At 40.3% G+C, this 20,717-nt stretch overlaps 1 protein-coding gene across 1 annotated transcript in view; it reads left to right on the top strand.

The window, feature by feature from the left end:
- Positions 1 to 16,198, top strand: part of DKK2 (dickkopf WNT signaling pathway inhibitor 2) — a 93,673-nt gene extending 77,475 nt beyond the window's left edge. The window contains exons 2-4 of the mRNA XM_046657359.1: positions 10,021 to 10,171; positions 11,360 to 11,515; positions 13,888 to 16,198. Of these exons, the coding sequence (XP_046513315.1) occupies positions 10,021 to 10,171; positions 11,360 to 11,515; positions 13,888 to 14,138 (558 nt within the window). The 3' untranslated portion in view covers positions 14,139 to 16,198. The remainder of the gene's footprint in view (positions 1 to 10,020; positions 10,172 to 11,359; positions 11,516 to 13,887) is intronic.
- Positions 16,199 to 20,717: the final 4,519 nt, after the last annotated feature.

The following is a 20,717-nucleotide window of genomic DNA, read 5'->3' as shown; positions in this document are numbered from 1 at the left end:
GATTATAAGCCAATGAGAGATGTCTTTCTCTATGCCACATTGTTCGCTAGATGGACATTTCCTTTGTCCTTACGTGCTCACTTTACCTTCCTTCTTCCATACAATAAGAATTTAAATTGGTTCATGGGAGGAGGAGGCTGAGAAGTAAGATCACATGTGTATTGGGATACTGATTATTTTTTTGAAAAATCTTTTATTTTAATAAACAACATACAGTCATATTATTGCTATTATCAGACATTAAAAATAAAAATACTCTCCACTATGGGGCTTTTCAACCCTCGTCTTGTAAACGCAGGTGAAATAAATGAGTCCTTGGCTTTTGCAGTTTCATCTGTCAGGAAGTTAGGCACCTCTTCCGCCAGGAGCTTTAACCCTATCATTATGTTAGAGACTCTCTCAAACATAGTTTGTCCTGGTCTTTGGAACCCAGAAATGACAATATAAATGTACTAAGAGTGCTCTTTGCGTGCATTTCTAGGTGAGATCTGCCTTATCAACTGAACAGTCCAAAAAAATAAAAATGAAACACAGGCATGGAGCACAGATCCTTACCTATTTTACAGGTTATATAAATATCAGCTTGAGATACCTAGAGAAGGATTCAAGCTGGGAAATGGGAAAGAATAAGGTTGGTAAAACAGCTGATTATGTGAGATAACTTCCATTCCTTTCTCTTAGTAACAGACAAGCTGGCTGATCCATAGCTCAGGAGTTGAAGTCCTTCATCCTGCTGCACATACAACTTGCATCCCAGTCGCTCCATATCTCAGTAGCATAGAATATCATAATGATTCTAATCCAAGACTCTTCACAGACTTACTGTTTTTTTCCCTCCAAATGGCAGAGGCAGAAATAGATGAGTTATTTAGGCAGAGTTCTGTGTTAGAACTCTTCATCCTACTATTTAGTCAAAAGGTTTCTTTGTCGATTCAATCTTTGTGGCTATCGCTATTGAGTGGACCGCTAGCTCCAACCCTCTGGGTAATCGTTTTGGGCCATGCTTCTCAAATCATTGCTTCTCCTCCCAGCACATCTGGAGGGAGAAAACGCTGTCTGCCTTCCTGTTTGTGACTCTAAATTTGAATGATAACATTTTATATTTTCAAGCAATATTTATACAAGGCTTAAAGTAGTTCTTAAACAGAAATTGTCTTCTCACTGCAAATGAATTTTGAGGATTATAGTTTTCTGTGCTTTTTTCCATCTTCCCGGCCACAAAAGAGCAATCTTTTCAATTTATCGGCTTCCATCAACTGTTTCCTCAAAATCAGAATAGAATGTGGCGAGTGGCTATTTGACTATTAGACTCGCCTCATTCCTAGAGGAAATGAAAGAGAATTAAATGAGATAAGAGAAGCATAAAGTTTTCATGTTCTATACCAAATGAAATCAGCCAACAATAAACGTTAGCTCAATGAAATAACTGTTGGAAAAATGGATTGTTTATATATATAAAATTTGAATATTGCATTGATAGTCTGATTCTGCTAATAGGTGACATTTTATGAAACAAAAAGAAAATTTTTAACCAAGAAACTTCAGCCTGGATTCTTGAAACTCTTCTAAGGAGCCCTGGCTCTAGGAAAGCCAAGCTCTTCCAAGCCTTCCCAATGTGAAAGCCACGAGGCACAATTAGAAAGAATCCAAAATTTCACTCTGAATCTCGTAGTATTAGTTCTTTTCAAAATTTTATTAATTTTAATAGATAATACACACACCCAATTCAAATTATAAAATGTTTAAAAGAGTTTACATGGAAACTAAACTTTCTTCTTTTCTTTGTTCTCAATAACCCTGTCTACCTTCCCATGGGTGAATTCTGTTACACATTTCTTGAGCATACTTCCCAAGATAGCACAAGATAACTTATGTACATGCGTGTCTACATGCACAAACACAAACATATATATACACACACGTATACATCTTCACAGGACTCTCGTATCCTCATTTCTAAACCCATGATAAGTGAAAAATGACTCAAATTCATACAACATTTAAAATTCACAAGTGTTTACATTTGGGCACAGAAATATATATCAACATTGTCCTATGATCATAAAGAAGGTCTTTTCTAAACAGCAGTTTGAAAGTGTGTTATGTTTTCATATCTACTTGGTCATCAATACTTGAATTTTAAATGTGCTTTTCATTGAAAAGGGAAATTTGATGTCATACAAAAAATAGAAAATAATAAAAACACACTTCATCTATTTATCATACTTGATATGGGGAGGAAGAGTACTTGTTATGAAAAGACCCACAGGATACAAGATGCAAAGAACGCAGCAAAACTGTGTGTTGCCAACAAGACACAGGTGTACACCACATGAGGCTGTGAGCAATCCAGCCATCATGGGTGTGTTGACAGCTCTGAGTCCGCCCTGTGTTTCTCCCAAAGTGCACTGATGTGTTTGCTATGTGTTACTTTACTTTTTCATATAGTGTTAGAAACTCTCAGCCCACCCCTAAGCACAGTGGCTAAGTGCTGGGAGTCCAGGTGAACCCTTCTGGAAAGAGTTGTTGTTGTCAGTGAGTCTCTCACCTAGACTCATGTTGATGTCAGGGAACTACACCCCACTTAGACCCACGTCTACCTGAGGGATAATATTGAGTCCGTATCTCATGAGGCCCAGACCTTTTCTGTATGATGTATGTATAGGAGGCATGTCTAATCTTTGCAACAATTCTGTAGAGCAGTGTTTCCCTGTCTTACCTTATCATATGGTCACCAGAATGGTATTACTGAAAATATGAATTCTTGGACAACTTCCAGTCCTATAGAATTAGAGTTTCTATGAGAAGGAGCCTGCAAAGAAGTATTTTTTTAAAAAACCCTGTGAGACTTTTAAGATTAGATAAGTAGACAAACGCTGCTGACAGTAGAAATTATGTGCATCTTATCAAGGAGGAAACAAACTCAGTTAAGTAACTTGTACCAAGAAATTAATTGTGAAGGTATATTCCAATTGCAGTCTAACTCCAAAATTCTTCCTTCCACACCACCTTTCTGAGGTCATAAAGTTCAGGGAAATTTGTAGGGCTAGAGTGAAAATTTGATATTACAGACATTCAACCCTGGATTTGGAAGAAAACTTGAAATTGTATAGTTTCTTCCTCCATTTTGGTTAGGACAGTTCAACTCAAGCAATCGCAGGATTATAAAGGGCTTTATAACCATATACAGAGTATAAAGGGCTCCAACCACTGCTGCCCAAGCAGTCCTACGATGCTGCTTTTTGAGAGGGATAGCAGGGTTTTGTCCTGTATATTCCAAACTGGGGGGAAATGGGTCAAAAAAAAGCAAAAATAGGAAGCCAGGTAAACTACATGGTTTAGATTTCTCTGGGTGCTGAGACCACTTAGGAAGTGTTAGCTCTCCTCATTCACTCCGTGATCATTAGCAGTAATACTCAGGTTACAGTTGAGAATTTGGTCCATGTTCAAAGTTGAGAATTCCCTGGAATCTCCTTTCTGCTTAACGACATGCAGAGAACAGGGTGGAACAGCCCAAGTTAGAGAGGACCTTGCCTTCATTGCACAGAATTATTGTTTCTTGGGACGTGAGTGAGGCTTTCTGAGAACACTGGGAAGGTTAATGGACCACTGGCAGAAATCCATCATTCCTAATTTATAATCCAGGCAGTATTAGCAGAAATTCTCTCAACTCTGAACTTTTATATCAAAAACCAAATGTCTAACAAATTTAGCCTTAAAATGGACATGTGTAAAAGGTACAGGTTTCATGGTGTGTACAGCATGAATTGTTTTAAGGCAATCAATCTCCAGATCTTGGACTTCCATGATTCTTTTTCTTAAGATTATCTGGGAATATGCCTGTGTTTACAATAAGTCTTTTGCCATTTTACGTGGAAAAAACGGCAAAACTGTCATGCATTCCAAATCTTGATATACTGCATTAACCAGAGGTAGAAAAACCTTTTTTGGATGACAAACTAAAGTAGAACTTGGCCTATTGCTTTTAACAAAGATATTTTTTTCTTTAATTTTTTTTTGTGTGTGTGAGTAAGATAGGCCCTGAGCCAACATCTGTTGCCAATCTTCCTCTTTTTGCTTGAGGAAGATTTTTGCTGAGCTAACATCTCTGTCCATCTGCTCTATTTTCTGTGGGATGCCACCACAGCATGGCTTGATGAGTGGTGCTAAGTCCGTGTCTAGGATCTGACCCATGAACCCAAGGCTGCTGAAGTGGAGTGCGTGAACTTAACCACTATGCCACCAGGCCAGGCCCCTGACAAAGATATTTTTAATGGTTGATCAGAGCATGATAAACACAGTAATTCTCTTATCACTAATTCTTTAAAAGTGAAGCTTGGCCCCAGTTAGAAAGTTCTGGATACAAAACATCCAAAATAGCTGCGATGGTTTGTATATTTTAAAATTTAACTCAATGTCTTCTAAGACTATCTAATTTTTTCAAGTAAAAATACCTATCAATAGATATGTTGTGATTTTTTTTAGGGTCACCATGCATTGATCAATATGGTCGGTAAATCTATTTTATTGAATCATGGCAAATTACTATGAACTTCATCTTATAAAATTTCTAATATGTATCATATTAACAAAACCAATTTAAACATGCTGAAACATTTTACCTGTCAAATGTATGAGAGGCTATATGTTTTTCAAAATTACTTTAGGGGTAACAGACAAATATTTGCAGATCACTGAGCTAGTTGCAAGTGTCTGGATCATAGCTGATGTTCAATAAATAAATGCTGAATAAATAATTATTGAATATTGAAGGAGTAACAAAGCAGCTGCCTTAATGAACCAGTGGCACACATGCAGAACATCACAAAATATCTGAACTTTTCCCCTCAAATTTAATATAGCTCAATCCTCCTGGCTTTATGTTCAGGATCCTCAGAGATGCCTCTAGTACAACCTTACCCCCCGGAGGAAACTGTGGACAGAGGAAAGGCTCGGATTGCACAGCCCTTGGCGTGCAGTGTAGAACTCCGCGTTGATCAGACTGAGTTCTGTGTCCCCACACCTCCCAGAGTTGCAGTTTTAGTGTATGATTTTGAAACAACCACCTGAAAGGGTAGCATGCCTCGCATGTTCATCAGAATATAGATCTGTCGTGTGGAATGTCATGACGAGGGAAATTAATCTTTTCTCTGGGGACACAGGGGAAGCCAGTCTGATCTGGTTTCCCACATGTAATTGCCAACCTTCTGCTGTGCTCTCTCTGAGACCCCGGACATGTTCCAGTCCCCAGCCCTTAGCTGCCACCTCCCTCTGTCCACTCCCTCCAAATGTTTTCCATTCCCACAGCTGGGTCCTCGCCCTGCAGGCTTTCTCCTGCCCACCCAGTTGATGACGTTTTTTTGGCTCCAGAAACCTTCTGAGATCGTTACAAACAGTGCTGGCGGGGACAAAGGATTGTCCCTATTAAAACAACAACAACAAAACCAGGCTGGTCTTGCAAGAATCCGGATGGGTGGCCATCCCACATGAACACTTTGGGGCATTTCCCTCTTCTGCCCCCCACTTCCGCTCGCCCCATCATTAAACAGGAACAATGTCATTATTTTGAAAACTTGGGAGTTAAACTAAGGATTTAGCTGTGGCCAAAGGTCTATTCAGCAGTCAGTACAAGAAACACTTTTTCTCCTTTCTTTACTCTTAGGAATCTAATTACTTCATGGTTGCATTTGCGTGTTCAAAGGCATGGGCAGCAACTGAAAAAAAAAGAATAATTCTACCCTAAATCTAAGTCTCGAATTAATGGGTCTTTTCTCCCTGCAGTTTTGAGAATAATTGAAAAAATAAAAAGACTCAGTTCCTATAAGATGCAGTAACATTTCCTTTTATTTTGTTCATGAGAATATTATTTAATTATCATGATTTTCATGATGGACTTTTGCTTATAACTCTGGCTACACTGAGTTGAAGTGGACATAGAAGTGTGGTCCAGAAACTGAATGAGAAAATGCTGTTTTCAGTCTTGTCAGTGTTTTCTGCTGGCATCTGTCCTTCCAGTGGCTGCAGCAGGACGTGCTGCTGGTAGTTGGAGGCTTCCAGAAAGAGAAGAGGCCAAGTTTATTTTTCTAATCTCTATAATCAGTACGGAGGTCACGACGCAGTCACCTTCCCTGTGAGTGTGTTACCGTCACTCTTACATGCTCCTCAACACCTCGTAGAGAGGCCTGGGAGCCAGCCGGGGCTCCGGATCCCCGAGTCCTCTGCCGCTGGGCACATGTGACTTATTTGCAGAAGTTACTTAACCTCTCTTCACTTCGCTGCTAAAATTTTAAATAATGATTCCAAATTAGGACAGAGTAAATGGACTTAAAAAAAAAATCCTTTATACTAAAAAGAAATGCTAACTTCTGATAGACTTTATTTTCAAGCTGTGTCCAATGTGTTCACTCTTTTTTTAGTTCGCGTCATGGTTGCAATGATAACTGGCACTGCTATTCATGGAAATCACTCTATTTTTAGCCTAGAAGGGATTGGGCACAACTTCTTTGTTTTTCGGCCTGATCATGGATGGCTCTCACACATTCTTAACTTATGGCCCATCGTCTGCTATTATTTCATGTCTCAGATGAATTCATCTCCTAGCTGTGACTGAGGCTACGTCATGAAAGACTGCACGAAGGCGAGGAGCCCAGGATGCTCATGCAGCTGGGTTTCTGGTTCCGTTTGGGGGCATTTCAGGGCGGGCTGGGTACTAGGGTCTCTCCCTGGTGGTTTCCCTTCATTCCCAGGCTTCCACACAGACTATCGCTGTTCCTCAGACTATTCGCCTGGAGCCAAGTCAGTGAAGAGCCATCAAAATGCACAATTAATCATTTCCATAGCAGGTAAAAAAAAAAATCAGTCTTCTTATTGGTTTATAAAATAAGTACCAGGGAAACGTATCATTGTGTGTGTTAGACGGAAGCTTAGACTACGGTACTCAAATTCACTTTTTGTTTCTCACAAAACCATCATCAGATGGGATCAGGAATAGCCTTTGGAGGCCAGAGTAAATGGAAAATAAAGGTCTTCCATGGGACAGTTTCTGGATGGCACTTTTATTAATGTGTATAATTCCCTTCAATGGTCTGTTAATTGCCACATCATCACTTCTTCAGGATCCTCCATAACTATTTAACCAAGTACTTCTCTCTCTCTTTCTCTCTCTCTCTCCCTCTCTCTCGCTCCCATCTCTCACTCTCTCCCTTTCTCATCTACTATGAGACCATTTCCAGAAACGTTAAAGGAGTTAATGTAGGAAAAAACCCAATACCAAGCCCCAGAGCCCTCACACTTGAGTTGAAAATGCCTCTTTTAAAACTCTTTACTGAAAAATATTGCATTAGGCTGAAAACACTAGAATTGCTATTTGTGGGTCAGACCCATATTTTCTTATGTTCTCTGTTTCCTTGCTAATGGTTGTGCCAAGGGAAGTTTTCTGGCTGAGTAGTTCCTTGCTGGGGGACATCGATTTCAGAAGGCGAGGCATGCCCCCGAATATCTCTTGCTTTCCCTAAAACCTGCTTCCATCAATTTGTCTCATCCTTTGTTGATTTTATTCATATATAAAGGCTGTTTATTGGAGCCAAGTGTTTCATAAGCATACTAGAAGCAGTGTAGTATAACTTTGCATTTCAATTATTAAAATTTATTTTTTTAATTGTCCAAGAATTCCTCTTAATATTATGTTGTGGGATTCCATTCGAAGTACAAGTTCACATTAACAATAACCTTCCATTAAAAAATATTTCCTGCATACTTTTTCTGCTTGTATCATTTCTATTCTAAGCCAATTGACAGATATGTTGGAGCATAATAAAACTCCATAATACACATCCTCTCTTATATTTTCTCTCTTAGACAAATGAGCTTCCCTCTGAAAAAATTGAGAATTTTATCATATTCCATTCAAATAAAGGACTACTGCACATATTACTTCTTGTGATAACATCTGCATCAAATATTTCCCATTTCAAGTATTTTCCATTTCAATATTTTCCATTTCCCACCAACTGAGAATGGGAAGATGATGATGTGCCTTCCACAATTTTCTGCATAAATGAACTGCTACTTTTAGCAAAGAACTTACTTTCTAGCATATAAACCACTTTTTTTAGGAATGGAATAAAGTATCATTCTATATTCAGAATCCTTGAAGATTTGTTGTCTGAGTTGTAAATTGCACATGATGTTTTAGGTGGCACGTGTTTATTTCCATTGAAAGAACTTGTTCTATTTTTGAGGAAGCAAAAAAACTTGTAAGACACCAAATGTTTCTTGCAAAACAATTCGATGAAATAAATGTTAATGAATCAGAAACATGTGAATTGTATTTCATTCAAAATTAATGGGTTTAAATATGAAAAGAGTGAAGTGCTTGGGGGAAGGAGTGTGGCAAGGCGGGACATGTTTTCATCAGTCTTGGATTCTTGAAAAACAGCCTAATACTCCGAATTCAACCTCATTTTCTCTTAAACCTAATGATGGAGGTCCAGAATGAGACGATAATATGCAAATTCACTTTATAGCTTTATCTGGCTCCAATTATAATGCAGGCATTAAACATCGCCACTGTGCAATCCTTCAAAAGCACTTTCAATGTGAAGTCTGTGGTTTTTCTATTTTCTTTCTGTAATGATGCTGAAAGTATATTTTTTCCCATAGAACAGCATGTAAAGTTCTCAGACTCATACATCAACTTCATATTTATTTCCCCTTTCTAAATGAAGATGATCAGATCTAAATGGAAAATACGTGAGGGCTGAATGTGTACAACATATGGGGGGAGGGAAGGCAAGGGCAGTGGAAGAAACAGAAAGGGAGAAAGAACAGGGGAAGGAACAATCAGTGCTCACACAGGCCCTCAAACCTCATTTCATGAGTAAAACACTCAAACCACACTAATGATTTGAGTCACAAAAATTTATCACAGTTTTATCTTCACATCATTTTTGCTTGCTTAAAAACAACTACATAACTTCTTTTTATTCTTTGTATATTTCGATTAAATAGATAACCATGCATTACTCTGAAAATCAGGGGGAAAAAAGGAACTATAGAAGGCAAAGTAAAAGACTCACAAATAAGTCTCCCTGTCAACGTGCCTCAAAATCGGATTATGTTTGATGTGTGACATTTCAGCAGTTCAGTTCTCAGTCTCTGAAAACAGGGGCATTTTAAGTGTTCCAATAACTTCCAAGAGGCAAGGAGTACAAAACTAGAGAACATACTTTTATTTTTGGGGATAATGTATGACACACGTACGTAGCCTTCTGAACGTACACCTGGTAGAGAATTGTATCAAAGGAAGTCCCTTCTGTGTAAATTGAAGATGCGACAGCCTGTTGGGCTATTTTTGTACTCAAGGAGTCTGCTTTTTTGTCTCCTGAGAACATGGCCATGTGATTGGACCTCAGCATCTCTCTGGCCACTCAGAACTCTGCTGCTGCTCATCGCCGAGTTTGGAACAAGGACTCTGCTCCTTGATTTCTTCATGCCAAATAGTTCATTGCCTCAAACCGTTCTGGAAGTGGTTCCCCTCCTTGCTCCTCAGAGGCAGGAATTGCGAAGAGTCACTCTTAAAATATTTGTTCCATAATTGGGCAGGAGATGTGTTTTAGCTTCTGGCACGGCCTTTGTGGTTTTGTTTAACCTTCCTTCATCCTAGTTTAGCAGATGAACAACAGAATGGCTGGGCTGTTCATTTACACCTTAAATCAGTGACAAGACAACAGCTACGACGGTTTCTGAGCCTCCCAATAATGCAAAGTCTAAATCCTAACTTCAAAGTGTGTCCATGAAAATATGTGAATAGTGTCAACTTTATCTTTGTGACCATCGACCATCTATATTTATACGGTCCTCACTTATGTCAGTGTCACTACGTGGAGCATTATTGCAATGGTGTCTTTCCTTTGGAGAGGACACACTGTGATTTATTTTCCATCGTGGTTTGCTGCAGTAGTTTTCCTAAGCGTTACCAGGTCTAATCTTTGCTTTTGGTGTTGTTCCCTTTCGTGCCAGGCCTACCCCTGCAGCAGTGACAAGGAATGTGAGGTGGGGAGATACTGCCACAGTCCCCACCAAGGATCTTCGGCCTGCATGGTGTGTCGAAGGAAAAAGAAGCGCTGCCACAGAGACGGCATGTGCTGTCCGGGTGCCCGCTGCAACAATGGTGAGATGGCGCTGGGTGTGGACGGGCCGCAGGGGGCCCAGCCAGCAAGTAGGCTCGTTCTGCTTAGGCAGACCCCCGGAACGTAAGGAGCATTTCACAGCTGGCAGGGATTGGATCATGGCTTAGACTCGTGTTCGGTTACCTTGCTCACCTCCCAAATATTAGTTTTCCTGGGCTCTGATCATCTTCTGTATTTTACAATCCGTGCTGATCTAGGATTCGTCTTGTTCAAGTGTTGCATATAAATGACTAGATCTTCTATTCCACTAAACACGTGAGTGAATATGTGCAAAAGAGCCGAAGAAAGGAACCTGCTGTGATTCAGCAGCACAGCTGTGAGTCTGTCTGCCAGTTTCAGCCCAGTTTCACACCTTGATTGTTAGACTCAGGCGTCCTTCTTTGAAGGCTCCACCTTGTGGCACACTCAGTTGGTGATGGAGGGATTGGCTCCTCCAAAAGGAAACACAGGAGTCCGTTCCCCAGCCTTTCCATAAGCATGGCTTCACCCAATCTCAATGAACACAGGCAGACAATCAATGTGAATGATGAAATGAAGAACCCCAGACGACACATGGTCAGACCGTTCAATAGTTGCAGAAGGTGATCAGAAACATACACTCAGTCATAGAAAGCAACACAATCAGGCTCACATTCCTATACTTGGTCCTGACCTCTGGGCATTGTCCTACCGGAAGTACCTTGTACAGGAGGTGATGGGAAGAAGACTTGTACCATTAGGGATGTTTACGGTGTAGACTAGGATTGTGTTATTGACTGAACAAAGGAACCTGGATCCTGAGATTGATGTCTGGTCAGTTTTAAAGTACTAATAGCTAATATTAATTTAATACATGCTTTACTATGTCACTATTCTAAGTACTTCACATGTATTCACAATAACTTAGTGAAATGAATTCTAGTTTTTTTCCTATTTTTGCCCGGGGCCAATTGGTCTTGAAAGAGACAAGATTCAAATCAAGGAAGTCTGGCTTAGGGCCAAACTAGTCAATACTCAGTCTCAATAAATTTGTAAATAAATGAATGGATGAATGGATAGATAGATAGATAGATAGATGGATAGATAGATGATAGCTAGACGGCTTCATCCCTCACATCAGGAGAATACTTGGCTAAGAACCACACCTTATAGAACCGAACAAGTCTAACTGCTCACCTGACCATCTCCAGGCATCTGCATCCCGGTCACCGAGAGCATCTTAACCCCTCACATCCCGGCTCTGGATGGCACTCGGCACAGAGATCGAAACCACGGTCATTACTCAAACCACGACTTGGGATGGCAGAACCTAGGAAGACCACACACTAAGATGCCACATATAAAAGGTAGCACTATCTGTAGTCCTGTGTTTACTTTTTCTTGTTTTATAATGAAGTAAGAGAAAAATACAGACAATTAATTCCATTGGTTTTAGAAAAAAAATACTAGTGAGATACTTTAGTGGCAAGATTTTAACAGAATTTATTAATTCTTAATTTTGAAGATGCTAGAGGTTTCTTAGAGATCTTAAATCCTTAGAAGACATCTATTATGAGAATTGCAGTACCTGATCAAGCATGTCATTTCCTAAACAGGCCTGCTGTTTAGAAGAAATCTCCTCTACCAGCATTTCTGTCACAGATCAAAGGATAAAGGATTCTGAAAAATAAATGGGAAAATGTTCGCTGCTATGTGATTAAGTCACTAAGTTTTTGAGTATCTTTCTCACCTTTGCAGATTCAGAAATTTTATTTCACTAAACAACCAGGTAAACAACTGGATTCCTAAACCAGCTTACCAAAAATAATTGGTTTCTAGTGGGATTATGTATGGCCATAAAAATCCCCTTCCTTGTAGCAAAATATTTGGGAAGCCTGGTCACTAATAGTAAAATTTGAAAGCATGAAGTTATTGAACCTAATCACTAATAGTAAAATTTTGAAAGCATGAAACACCTCCATTTTTATAGGAGGCTTTTGCAAGTGTATTTCGTGGAACACTGCTCTTTCAAGACATTCTGTGAATAAATGTGCCCTGTGTTCAAGACTTTTGCGATAATGCATCTCCCCAGTTTTGTAACATTATAATAAACATTGATATGTTAAAGGCTTTGAGAAGAGCAGCAAGGCGGAAAATTGATTAACATTTTTAAAAACTTTATTTCCCCAGCTTGCTTGACCACAAAACCATTTCTACACATTCATGTTCCACAGAGCTAGTTCCTATAGAATATCTGACCTGTTAGTCCAACCTGGAATACTGATGCTCACACGGAGAGTGTAAAGAGATTGACAGTTCCTCATCAGGGATCCTTTGTCTTGTCTGCACTCCCTGAGGGGCTGAGCCCTCCATCCATGTCTCCTCTTTCAACCCACTGGATTCACACACATTTGTTAGTACATGAGTATCCTTCCTTATTCCAACAGATATCTATGTCACAGTACAGTTTCCAGTTTACTAATTATTTTTATATAATTGTATGTGCAATATTCTGATGGCAACTAGGAAGAGATCTTATGTCGATGGCGAGTGAATTGTGTCCACATCACACAGTGGGATTGGTGACCTCTGGGAGGACAGACAACCTTTTAGAGCAGGGTTAGGACGCTCCGGCCTGTAAGCCAACTCTGTCCACCTGTCTGTTTTTGTAAATAATGTTTTATTGTGAAACAGATGTGCCTGTTCTTTTAGGCATTATCTAGAGATGCAAGATAGTGGCAGAACTGAGGAGTTGTGACACAGATCATATGGCCTAGAAAGCCTAAAATATTTACAGTTTGGCTCATGACAGAGAAGTTTGCTGACCCCCTCTTTCTGGGTGCCCTTTGCTGACTTAATCCTTTTTTCTGAATTAAATGCCCAGATTTGTGCTTCCACAGGTTTTTCTGCCAGGTTCTCGGTTGACTGGGGCTGTGTGCTGTGTCTCTGCTCCACCCTGTATTTCCCAGGCTCCCTGTCAGGGGGCTTCTGGCCACATGGGTTTGGCTGTGGTGGGAACCTGAGAGGCAGAGGAGGGGAACAGCAAACACTTATTCTCCCTGCCTCAGGTAAAGCTCCTGGCAGAGCTGTATCTCCATCTCTTTGGGGCTTCAGCTCCTGCCAGGTGGATCCATTGGGATTCTAGTCCCAGCCCGTGATTCCAGCCCCGGATTCTGGCGTCACTGGCTCCTGCGGATCCCCCAGCCTAAACGTGGGCGTGTCTTCCTGCTGTGCTGCTGTACCATCCTCTGGGACTTCTTAGCCCTGCCACTATCTGTTGTGAACACTCAGAGTTTCTGTTTTCCTGGCTAGACTCTGACTGATGTGCAGTCTTAGGGGTCACTGAGAATTTCAGCCCTCTCCTGGTTCGCACCTTCCGAGAAAGTATCAAATTAATTAATTTGAAAGCAATTCTTTTTATTTACTTATTTTTCACTCACCTAGTTAAAAAAAAAAACGATGATCAGGGAAATATCTAAAAGCAGAGCGTGACAAAGTAAAGAGAAGCACAGTCCTAGCTGTTCATTAAACTTCATATTCAGACAGCTAATAATGGAAATAAACAATAATGGATTTACCTGATTATAGGGAGAGCCAATTGATATGAATCCAAGACTTTTCATTATAAATGGTGACAACATGGAAGATAGTACAAGTAAAAATATTTTATGTGCTTCTGTTGCAAAGTAGAATTTTTTGTAAAGTGTCATGATAATATCTTTTGGTCACACGTCCGCAGGGCATGACGGAGACCCCTGCCTACGCTCCTCAGACTGCATCGAAGGCTTTTGCTGTGCTCGTCACTTCTGGACCAAAATCTGCAAGCCTGTGCTCCATCAGGGGGAGGTCTGTACCAAACAGCGCAAGAAGGGCTCTCACGGGCTGGAAATCTTCCAGCGGTGTGACTGTGCGAAGGGCCTGTCGTGTAAAGTATGGAAAGATGCCACTTACTCCTCCAAAGCCAGACTCCACGTGTGTCAGAAAATCTGATCACCCCAAGGAGAGGCGCCGTCAGCAGAATGTGAATCTGCATATTCAATGCATCATCGTACGTTGGAAAAGAGGACTTGCATCCCAGGAGAATGGCTAAAGGAACGTGCTGCGAATCTAGAGCACAGAAAGAGAGAAAGAAAAAGAGAAGCAAGTGGATGAGAAAGGGTGACGAGCGTAGTACAGCCAGTGTGTTTCCATGATGCAACTTGTTGATGTAAATAATGTACACATTTGTGAAAATGCTGTTCCTGAAAAAAATCACCGCGTGGAAATTAGTGACAGATACTGTGTGACTTTCCACAAGTTTAGCTTGTGCTGGAGGATGTTTCCTTCAGGTTGGTGATGGCCCATAAAAATAATCTAAAAGCCATATTTCTATTCAAACTTACAGTTTAACAAAATACTCCCAGTGTATCTTGTCATATGATAGGCTCTAAAACATGAGAAGAGTTGTTAACTAGGAAATGAAAGCATGGAGCATAGTTAATCTGCAACACAGAATCACCTTTTACCTTGGAGCACTGTGTCTACTGCTCAATTAAAGGGCTTGCTAGACAAGAGAAAAAGCAGTCAGTATTTTCCACATATTTTCAAAATAATTGCAGGTCTTTTATCAAGGCCTTTCAAAAAACAACCTTGGTCTTGCTCAAACTGCTTATTTACATTTTTCAAAAATTTAATTTCACGTATAATTAATAAGAACTGGTGTAATAAGACAGGAACAGTCCATTCAGATTCGAAAGGAATCACATTGGATCTCTCTTAATTTTATGTGATTCCTACCCTGGATGTCTTTTACTTTCCAAACTATGCCCATTAAGTATGATTAGCACAGAGCAGAATTTTCACAGGTTACAAGTATTTTTAAGATCTTCAAAATAGGTGGGAAACAGAGCTAATAGATGATTATTTTTGAAGGCTTTGGCATTCCCTATGCTTTGGTAGAGTTAGAGTACACACATTCTTTACGTCCTCTGCAGTACAGCAGGGACAGCTGACACAGAGCCTTCAGCTCCGTCTATCCTGCACTGAAGCAGAGCAAGGCAACGGGAAAGACTGTCAGGGATCCAGGTTTGGGCAACGCGTAGATCATAGGTCTGACTTGCAAACCGACTTTGCATAGTTGAAGCCCCTGGCTGCCCAACCTAAATGGAAATTTTCCATGGGATTTGCTATCACAATATTTACTATGCAGATGAGTTCGGTGTGAGGTCACTTGACCTCAAAATATTTCTTTTATATTTTTGAGGTCCTTAGATAATCTCAGTATGAGGAGAACCTGCCAATGACACCACCTGATTTTGTTGCACCAATCTCTCTCTCAAACAACTGTTTTATTGCCAAAGATATAGTTTCCGTTTTCTGAAGCCATTGAGATTAAAAAATATAAACGGAATAACTTGTAAAATCTACATATCGCTAATCTATGGAAACCATAGGTTCCAAATTCTTTGAAACCATTTTATTGCTTTTTTACATTACTCAGTCCTAAATATTACGTCTAAAGCATAAAGCAAAAAAAAAGTTATCTTGTAGTTGTTACCTTTGACCTTTTCTTTTGTATTCTGCAAGTCACTCCTTAGTTTTATTTTACTCAGACCCCATCTGCAGTCTCAAACTCAAGGTCTCCCAGCAGAAATTGAAGCTGAGCCCACGTCTATTAAGAATTTCAGCTTCCCACACATATTTACTAGGATGATTAAGACTTACATTTTCCCCACATGTCTGCTAAAGCAACAATTACAAGCTAATCTATCCAAGAAGGAAAGTCTGTACAACAGGTTTCTACAAGCTTGGCAACATGAAAATGGAACATTTCAGTCAAACATTTCCTATATTGCAATTACATTCACAATCTGGTTTCTGCATTATTCCCCTTATGTACATCCCTTCAAAAATTATTATTTGAAGTAATTTATTTACAGGAAATGTTAATGAGATGTATTTTCTTATAGAGATATTTCTTACAGAAAGCTTTGTAGCAGAATATATTTGCAGCTATTGACTTTGTAATTTAGGGGAAATGTATAATAAGATAAAATATATTAAATTTTTCTCCTCCAAAAATTGAATTCAAATTTCCTTGTGTTTTGCTTATGGGAAAACTTCCACTGAACCATAGATTCTGAGTTCAACTGGACTTGGTCTCATTTTGCAGTCTGCGTAGGAATCCTTTGGACGACACCACCAGGAGATGATCCAAGGCAGTTTACTATTACTGAAGGCAGCCTATTTCATGGCAGGACAGCTGTAATTGATAGAAAGTTATTTTTTCATTAAACTAAAGGATTCCAGCTTGTATTTTCCACCCATTTATTCTGACTTTGCCTTCTGGAACATCTTGGAACAAGGGCCCAACAAACCTCTTCAAATCTACCTAGCATATTTCCTGTAGTCTTCTCTCCAGGTTAAAATTTTCCAAAATAGAGATGCCAACATGCTTTGGGCATTGTTTCATTCCCCTCTGGCACAAAGAAGCTATAAAATATCTTTAGCCCTGTATGGATACAGGCTGAGTTACGTGGCCTGAGTGAACTCAAATCCACTTTCTGGGAAGGTCTTTCTCTGCTTCCTGAACCCAGAGATGTCAGGAGCATTTGACAAATGGTACGCACCGATTAAGAACCCATGTTGTATGAGAGATGTTAATGGGCTGGAAATGTGGAAAATCAACATTCTGTGCCATAGTGGAATGGATTAAGCATAGCTGTGGCAGTTAAGGAAGCTAAAACAGTCCCATAGCTAGAGGTCAGAAGTGAAGATAGCCCCACTGCTGAAATAATTCCCACATTATTCTAATCCACCACTTAAGTGTATTCTTAAATAGTTATCCATTTCCTCAAATTTAGAACAGCTATATTTCCTAGCTACAGTGTATTTTCGGACTATAACAATCATGAGTGATATTTTTCTTTTCCACTGAGCTCAGTGAGATGCTCTGACAAATCATCCTGACTTCCTTTTTAGCCAAGAAACAAAATATGCTATTGCAGACTTAGGAGTTGAAGGATGAAACAATCAGTTATACTTTTCTCCTCCCCCAAACTCAGGCCATTTGAGAAAAAGGTTAAGAAAGAAAGGCAGATGACAGATGACCTTATGGCTGACAAAGTTAATACTGGAGAATATGGTGTGTATCTGTGGACAAGAGCACACCAGGAAGGGACAGACTCTATGCCCATTCCCAGGCAACACCAGACAGCATCGGTGCTACCGGTGGGAGCTGCCCTGTAAACTGTGCAACATGGATGAGCAGAACAGACATGACACACTTTCTTCTGGGAGTTAGTGCCAAAGAAGAAGGGCAGGGAACAGAGAAGCATGCCTTTCTCATTCAAGAATCTCATTTGAAATTCTCCAAAACTGGTGCTTCATATCCCATAAGAGGAGTGAGGAATGGAGTAAGACAAGGACTATCATACACTCTGCATTAAACTAACATTAAGAACTAGGAAAAAAGAACCTTCCCATGTCATCACCCAGATCTTTATATTCTTAACCCATTTTACATATCCATCTGTCTATGGTCAAGATGTGGGTTTTAACCAAAATCTGATCAGCTATCTCCTGGAGCAGTACCTGTTTAGGTCATCAAGATCTAATCAGTACCTGATTAGGTCAACAATACACAGATGCCCCACTTTTGAATATAAATTCTCTCCATTAAAAAATCCCTAGGAGAAATTAAAGTACAAAATTTAAATCCTCTCACATGTTAAAGTCAAAATAAGTTGAAGTCTCAATCATCCTCCCAATGCCAGCTGCTCCTTCTTTGTGGGTCCTCTCAGGACCAGCAGTGGGCAATTTAGATTTTATCTCTAAAAGATTGCAAAATGGATGAAAATAGTTCACTAATTCAATCGATTTCAAGACCACGCTACAGTCAGGACTGGAAAATCACTCCTTTCTCTTTTTACCATCCCAAATTACATCCATCATATTACTGAACACAGTCTCTCAGAGGTTTTGCAGTGAAATTAAATGACTCTGACATCTCACTGTCAGACACTGGCCATCTGATAATAAAACGTAAAAAAGCACTTCAATCATAAAATTTCAACAATACAGCAATGCCCCAATTTTGAATATAAATCCTGTCCATTAAAAAATCCCTAGGAGAGGGGGCTGGCCCCGTGGCCGAGTGGTTAAGTTCGCGCGCTCTGCTGCTGGCGGCCCAGTGTTTCGTTGGTTCGAATCCTGGGCGCGGACATGGCACTGCTCATCAAACCACGCTGAGGCAGCGTCCCACATGCCACAACTAGAGGGACCCACAACGAAGAATATACAACTATGTACTGGGGGGCTTTGGGGAGAAAAAGGAAAAAATAAAATCTTTAAAAAAAAAATCCCTAGGAGAAATTAAAGTACAAAATTTAAATCTTCTTACATGTTAAAGTCAAAATAAGTTGAAGTCCAAAGAAATCAAAGTCTGTATTTATTAGCTTCCTCTTTAGAATGAGGAGTCCAAAGAAATTGAAATTCAAAATCCTCAAGTTAATGCCTAAAGTTTTCCTCCCTTGTCGTATTTTCTGCTCCGTCTCCGCTGGGGGACTCTTGACACCTGGAGGAAGCGTGTCTCCTTCACCCGCCATGGCCTGGACAGTGTCTCACTGGAATGAGAGGCTTCATTTTTAATAAAGGCCAATGAATTTTTAGGACACACAAGATTAAGTGAAAGATGTCACCACATTTAGAAAGCAAGCCAGTCTCCAGCTCTTAGAGCAGATATCTCAAGCAATGTGCTGTTAACATATCTAGGGCACAGTATTGTCAAAAACCATGCCAGAGATGCTTGGAACCTGAGCGAAGGAAAATAGATGGAGAAAATCTTTGTTTTTGCTTTGCTAAAAATGTCAACCAATCCAAATCAATTGTCTGGAAACCCATGACCTATGAACTTAAACTTACTTTGGAAAAGTGTCCAACCAAGATGTTAGATATGGCATAATATTTTACCATACGGTAGAGTGGGAGGAGAATCCACCTATGCATTCCATCTATCTAAAATCCCATCATTTTAGAGAGTGAGTTGTATTAGAGGCATTGCTGCCTTCATGTAAAACTGATCAGGTGTAGAAATCAGCCATGACATTAGCCTCACTGGGGCTTCTTTCTTAAGCACCTAGCAGATTCAAAGCATCACCAGTGCCTCACTGAGAATAGGTTTGGTCTGGAGATGTGGCCTCCACAGCATCTTGCAAGCTGACTTTTTTAGGGGTGCCACAGTGGCTGCTTCCACTGCTTCACGCTGTGGAATTACTTATACCCTCACCCTGCATTTGTTTTAGATGTAGAAGCGCATCAACAGATTCCTGAAATAAAATTGCTATTGATCTTTCTGAAAACTATTTTAGCAAATGGTGCCCAGGAGCCCATGAGACACTCCCAACTTCCATTCCCTCACTCAACACACACTCACTGAGAGCAACTTCTATGCCCTAGGCAGCCTTGTAGGCTCAGTAAGTAGAAGCAGAGAACCAAACCAATAAAGTCCATCCTCTCATTGTGTTTACATTCCAGTTGTTCTTTAGGGCAATAGCTAGGAGGCAGAAAAATAACTAAAAAACAGTTCAACAAATAGTATGGGAGACAGAGATGAACACTATGAAGAAGACTGACGCAGGTAAAGGAACAGAGGGAGATGATCGTGCTGTTTCAGATTCTGGGTCAGGGAACATCTCTTAGGGGAGGAAAATATGAGCATGAACCTGAATGAAGTGAGGGGGTGGTGATGGAAAGTTCCGGAGAAACAGTGGCACAGGAAGAAGAGCAAGTGCAAACTTGACAATGGGAAGGAGCTGAGGGGGAAATGGGTGGGATGGGGAAGGGGGCGACGTAGGAGATGAGGTCAGAGAAGGAGCTGGGTCAGGTGGTATAGAACATCAATTGACGGTCAGAAGTGTTCTATTTTGAAACAGATGGATGGCAAGACCTTCTGAGCATGGGGGTAGCATGAGTTGAGCATGATCACCAGGGCGTTGTGCGGAGAGCAGGCTGTAGGGAGTCCAGGGAAGGACCACTGGCAGCTTAGACTAGCGAGGTGAGGTGGAAGTCATGAGGAATCAGTGGGTTCAGGGTATGCTGGAGGGGGAGCCAACTGGATTTGCTGTTGGACTGGATGTGGGTTGTGAGAAAAAGAGCAGAATCTCTCCAGCCTGGCATGAGGATCAGAAACACAGAAAGAGAAACTGTGGATAAGAAAAAAAGGTTAAAAAAGTTTCTTTCCTATACCGTGTCCTTGTGTTTAATACATAAAAAAAACAAAATGCCCTTGGTAGAATACTGAGAATTCATTAGAATATTGCCCTTTGTAAGTTTCTCACCAGCCTTCTAGATAACTTAAGGAAAAACTCTGTGAAGAAGGGATTACATCAACAAAAAGAGAGAACTTGTTGGATGCACTAAGGGAAGCAGTTGCAAACAAATAGAAGAATGGGGGATGGGGGCAGGAGGATAGAGAAAAGAGAATAAACAGGGGCCTGAGCACAGAGATTGAGCAGAGGTTCCCAAGAGAATGTACGAAAGAGATGCATCAAGTGGAATGCTGGAAATCCTAAAAGGTGCTAATAAGAAGCT

This window comes from Equus quagga, chromosome 3 (genome assembly GCF_021613505.1).
Source record: "Equus quagga isolate Etosha38 chromosome 3, UCLA_HA_Equagga_1.0, whole genome shotgun sequence".
Classification (NCBI taxonomy): domain Eukaryota; kingdom Metazoa; phylum Chordata; class Mammalia; order Perissodactyla; family Equidae; genus Equus; species Equus quagga.
The sequence above is the reverse complement of the archived record's forward strand: the minus strand, read 5'-3'. Positions and strand labels throughout refer to the sequence as shown.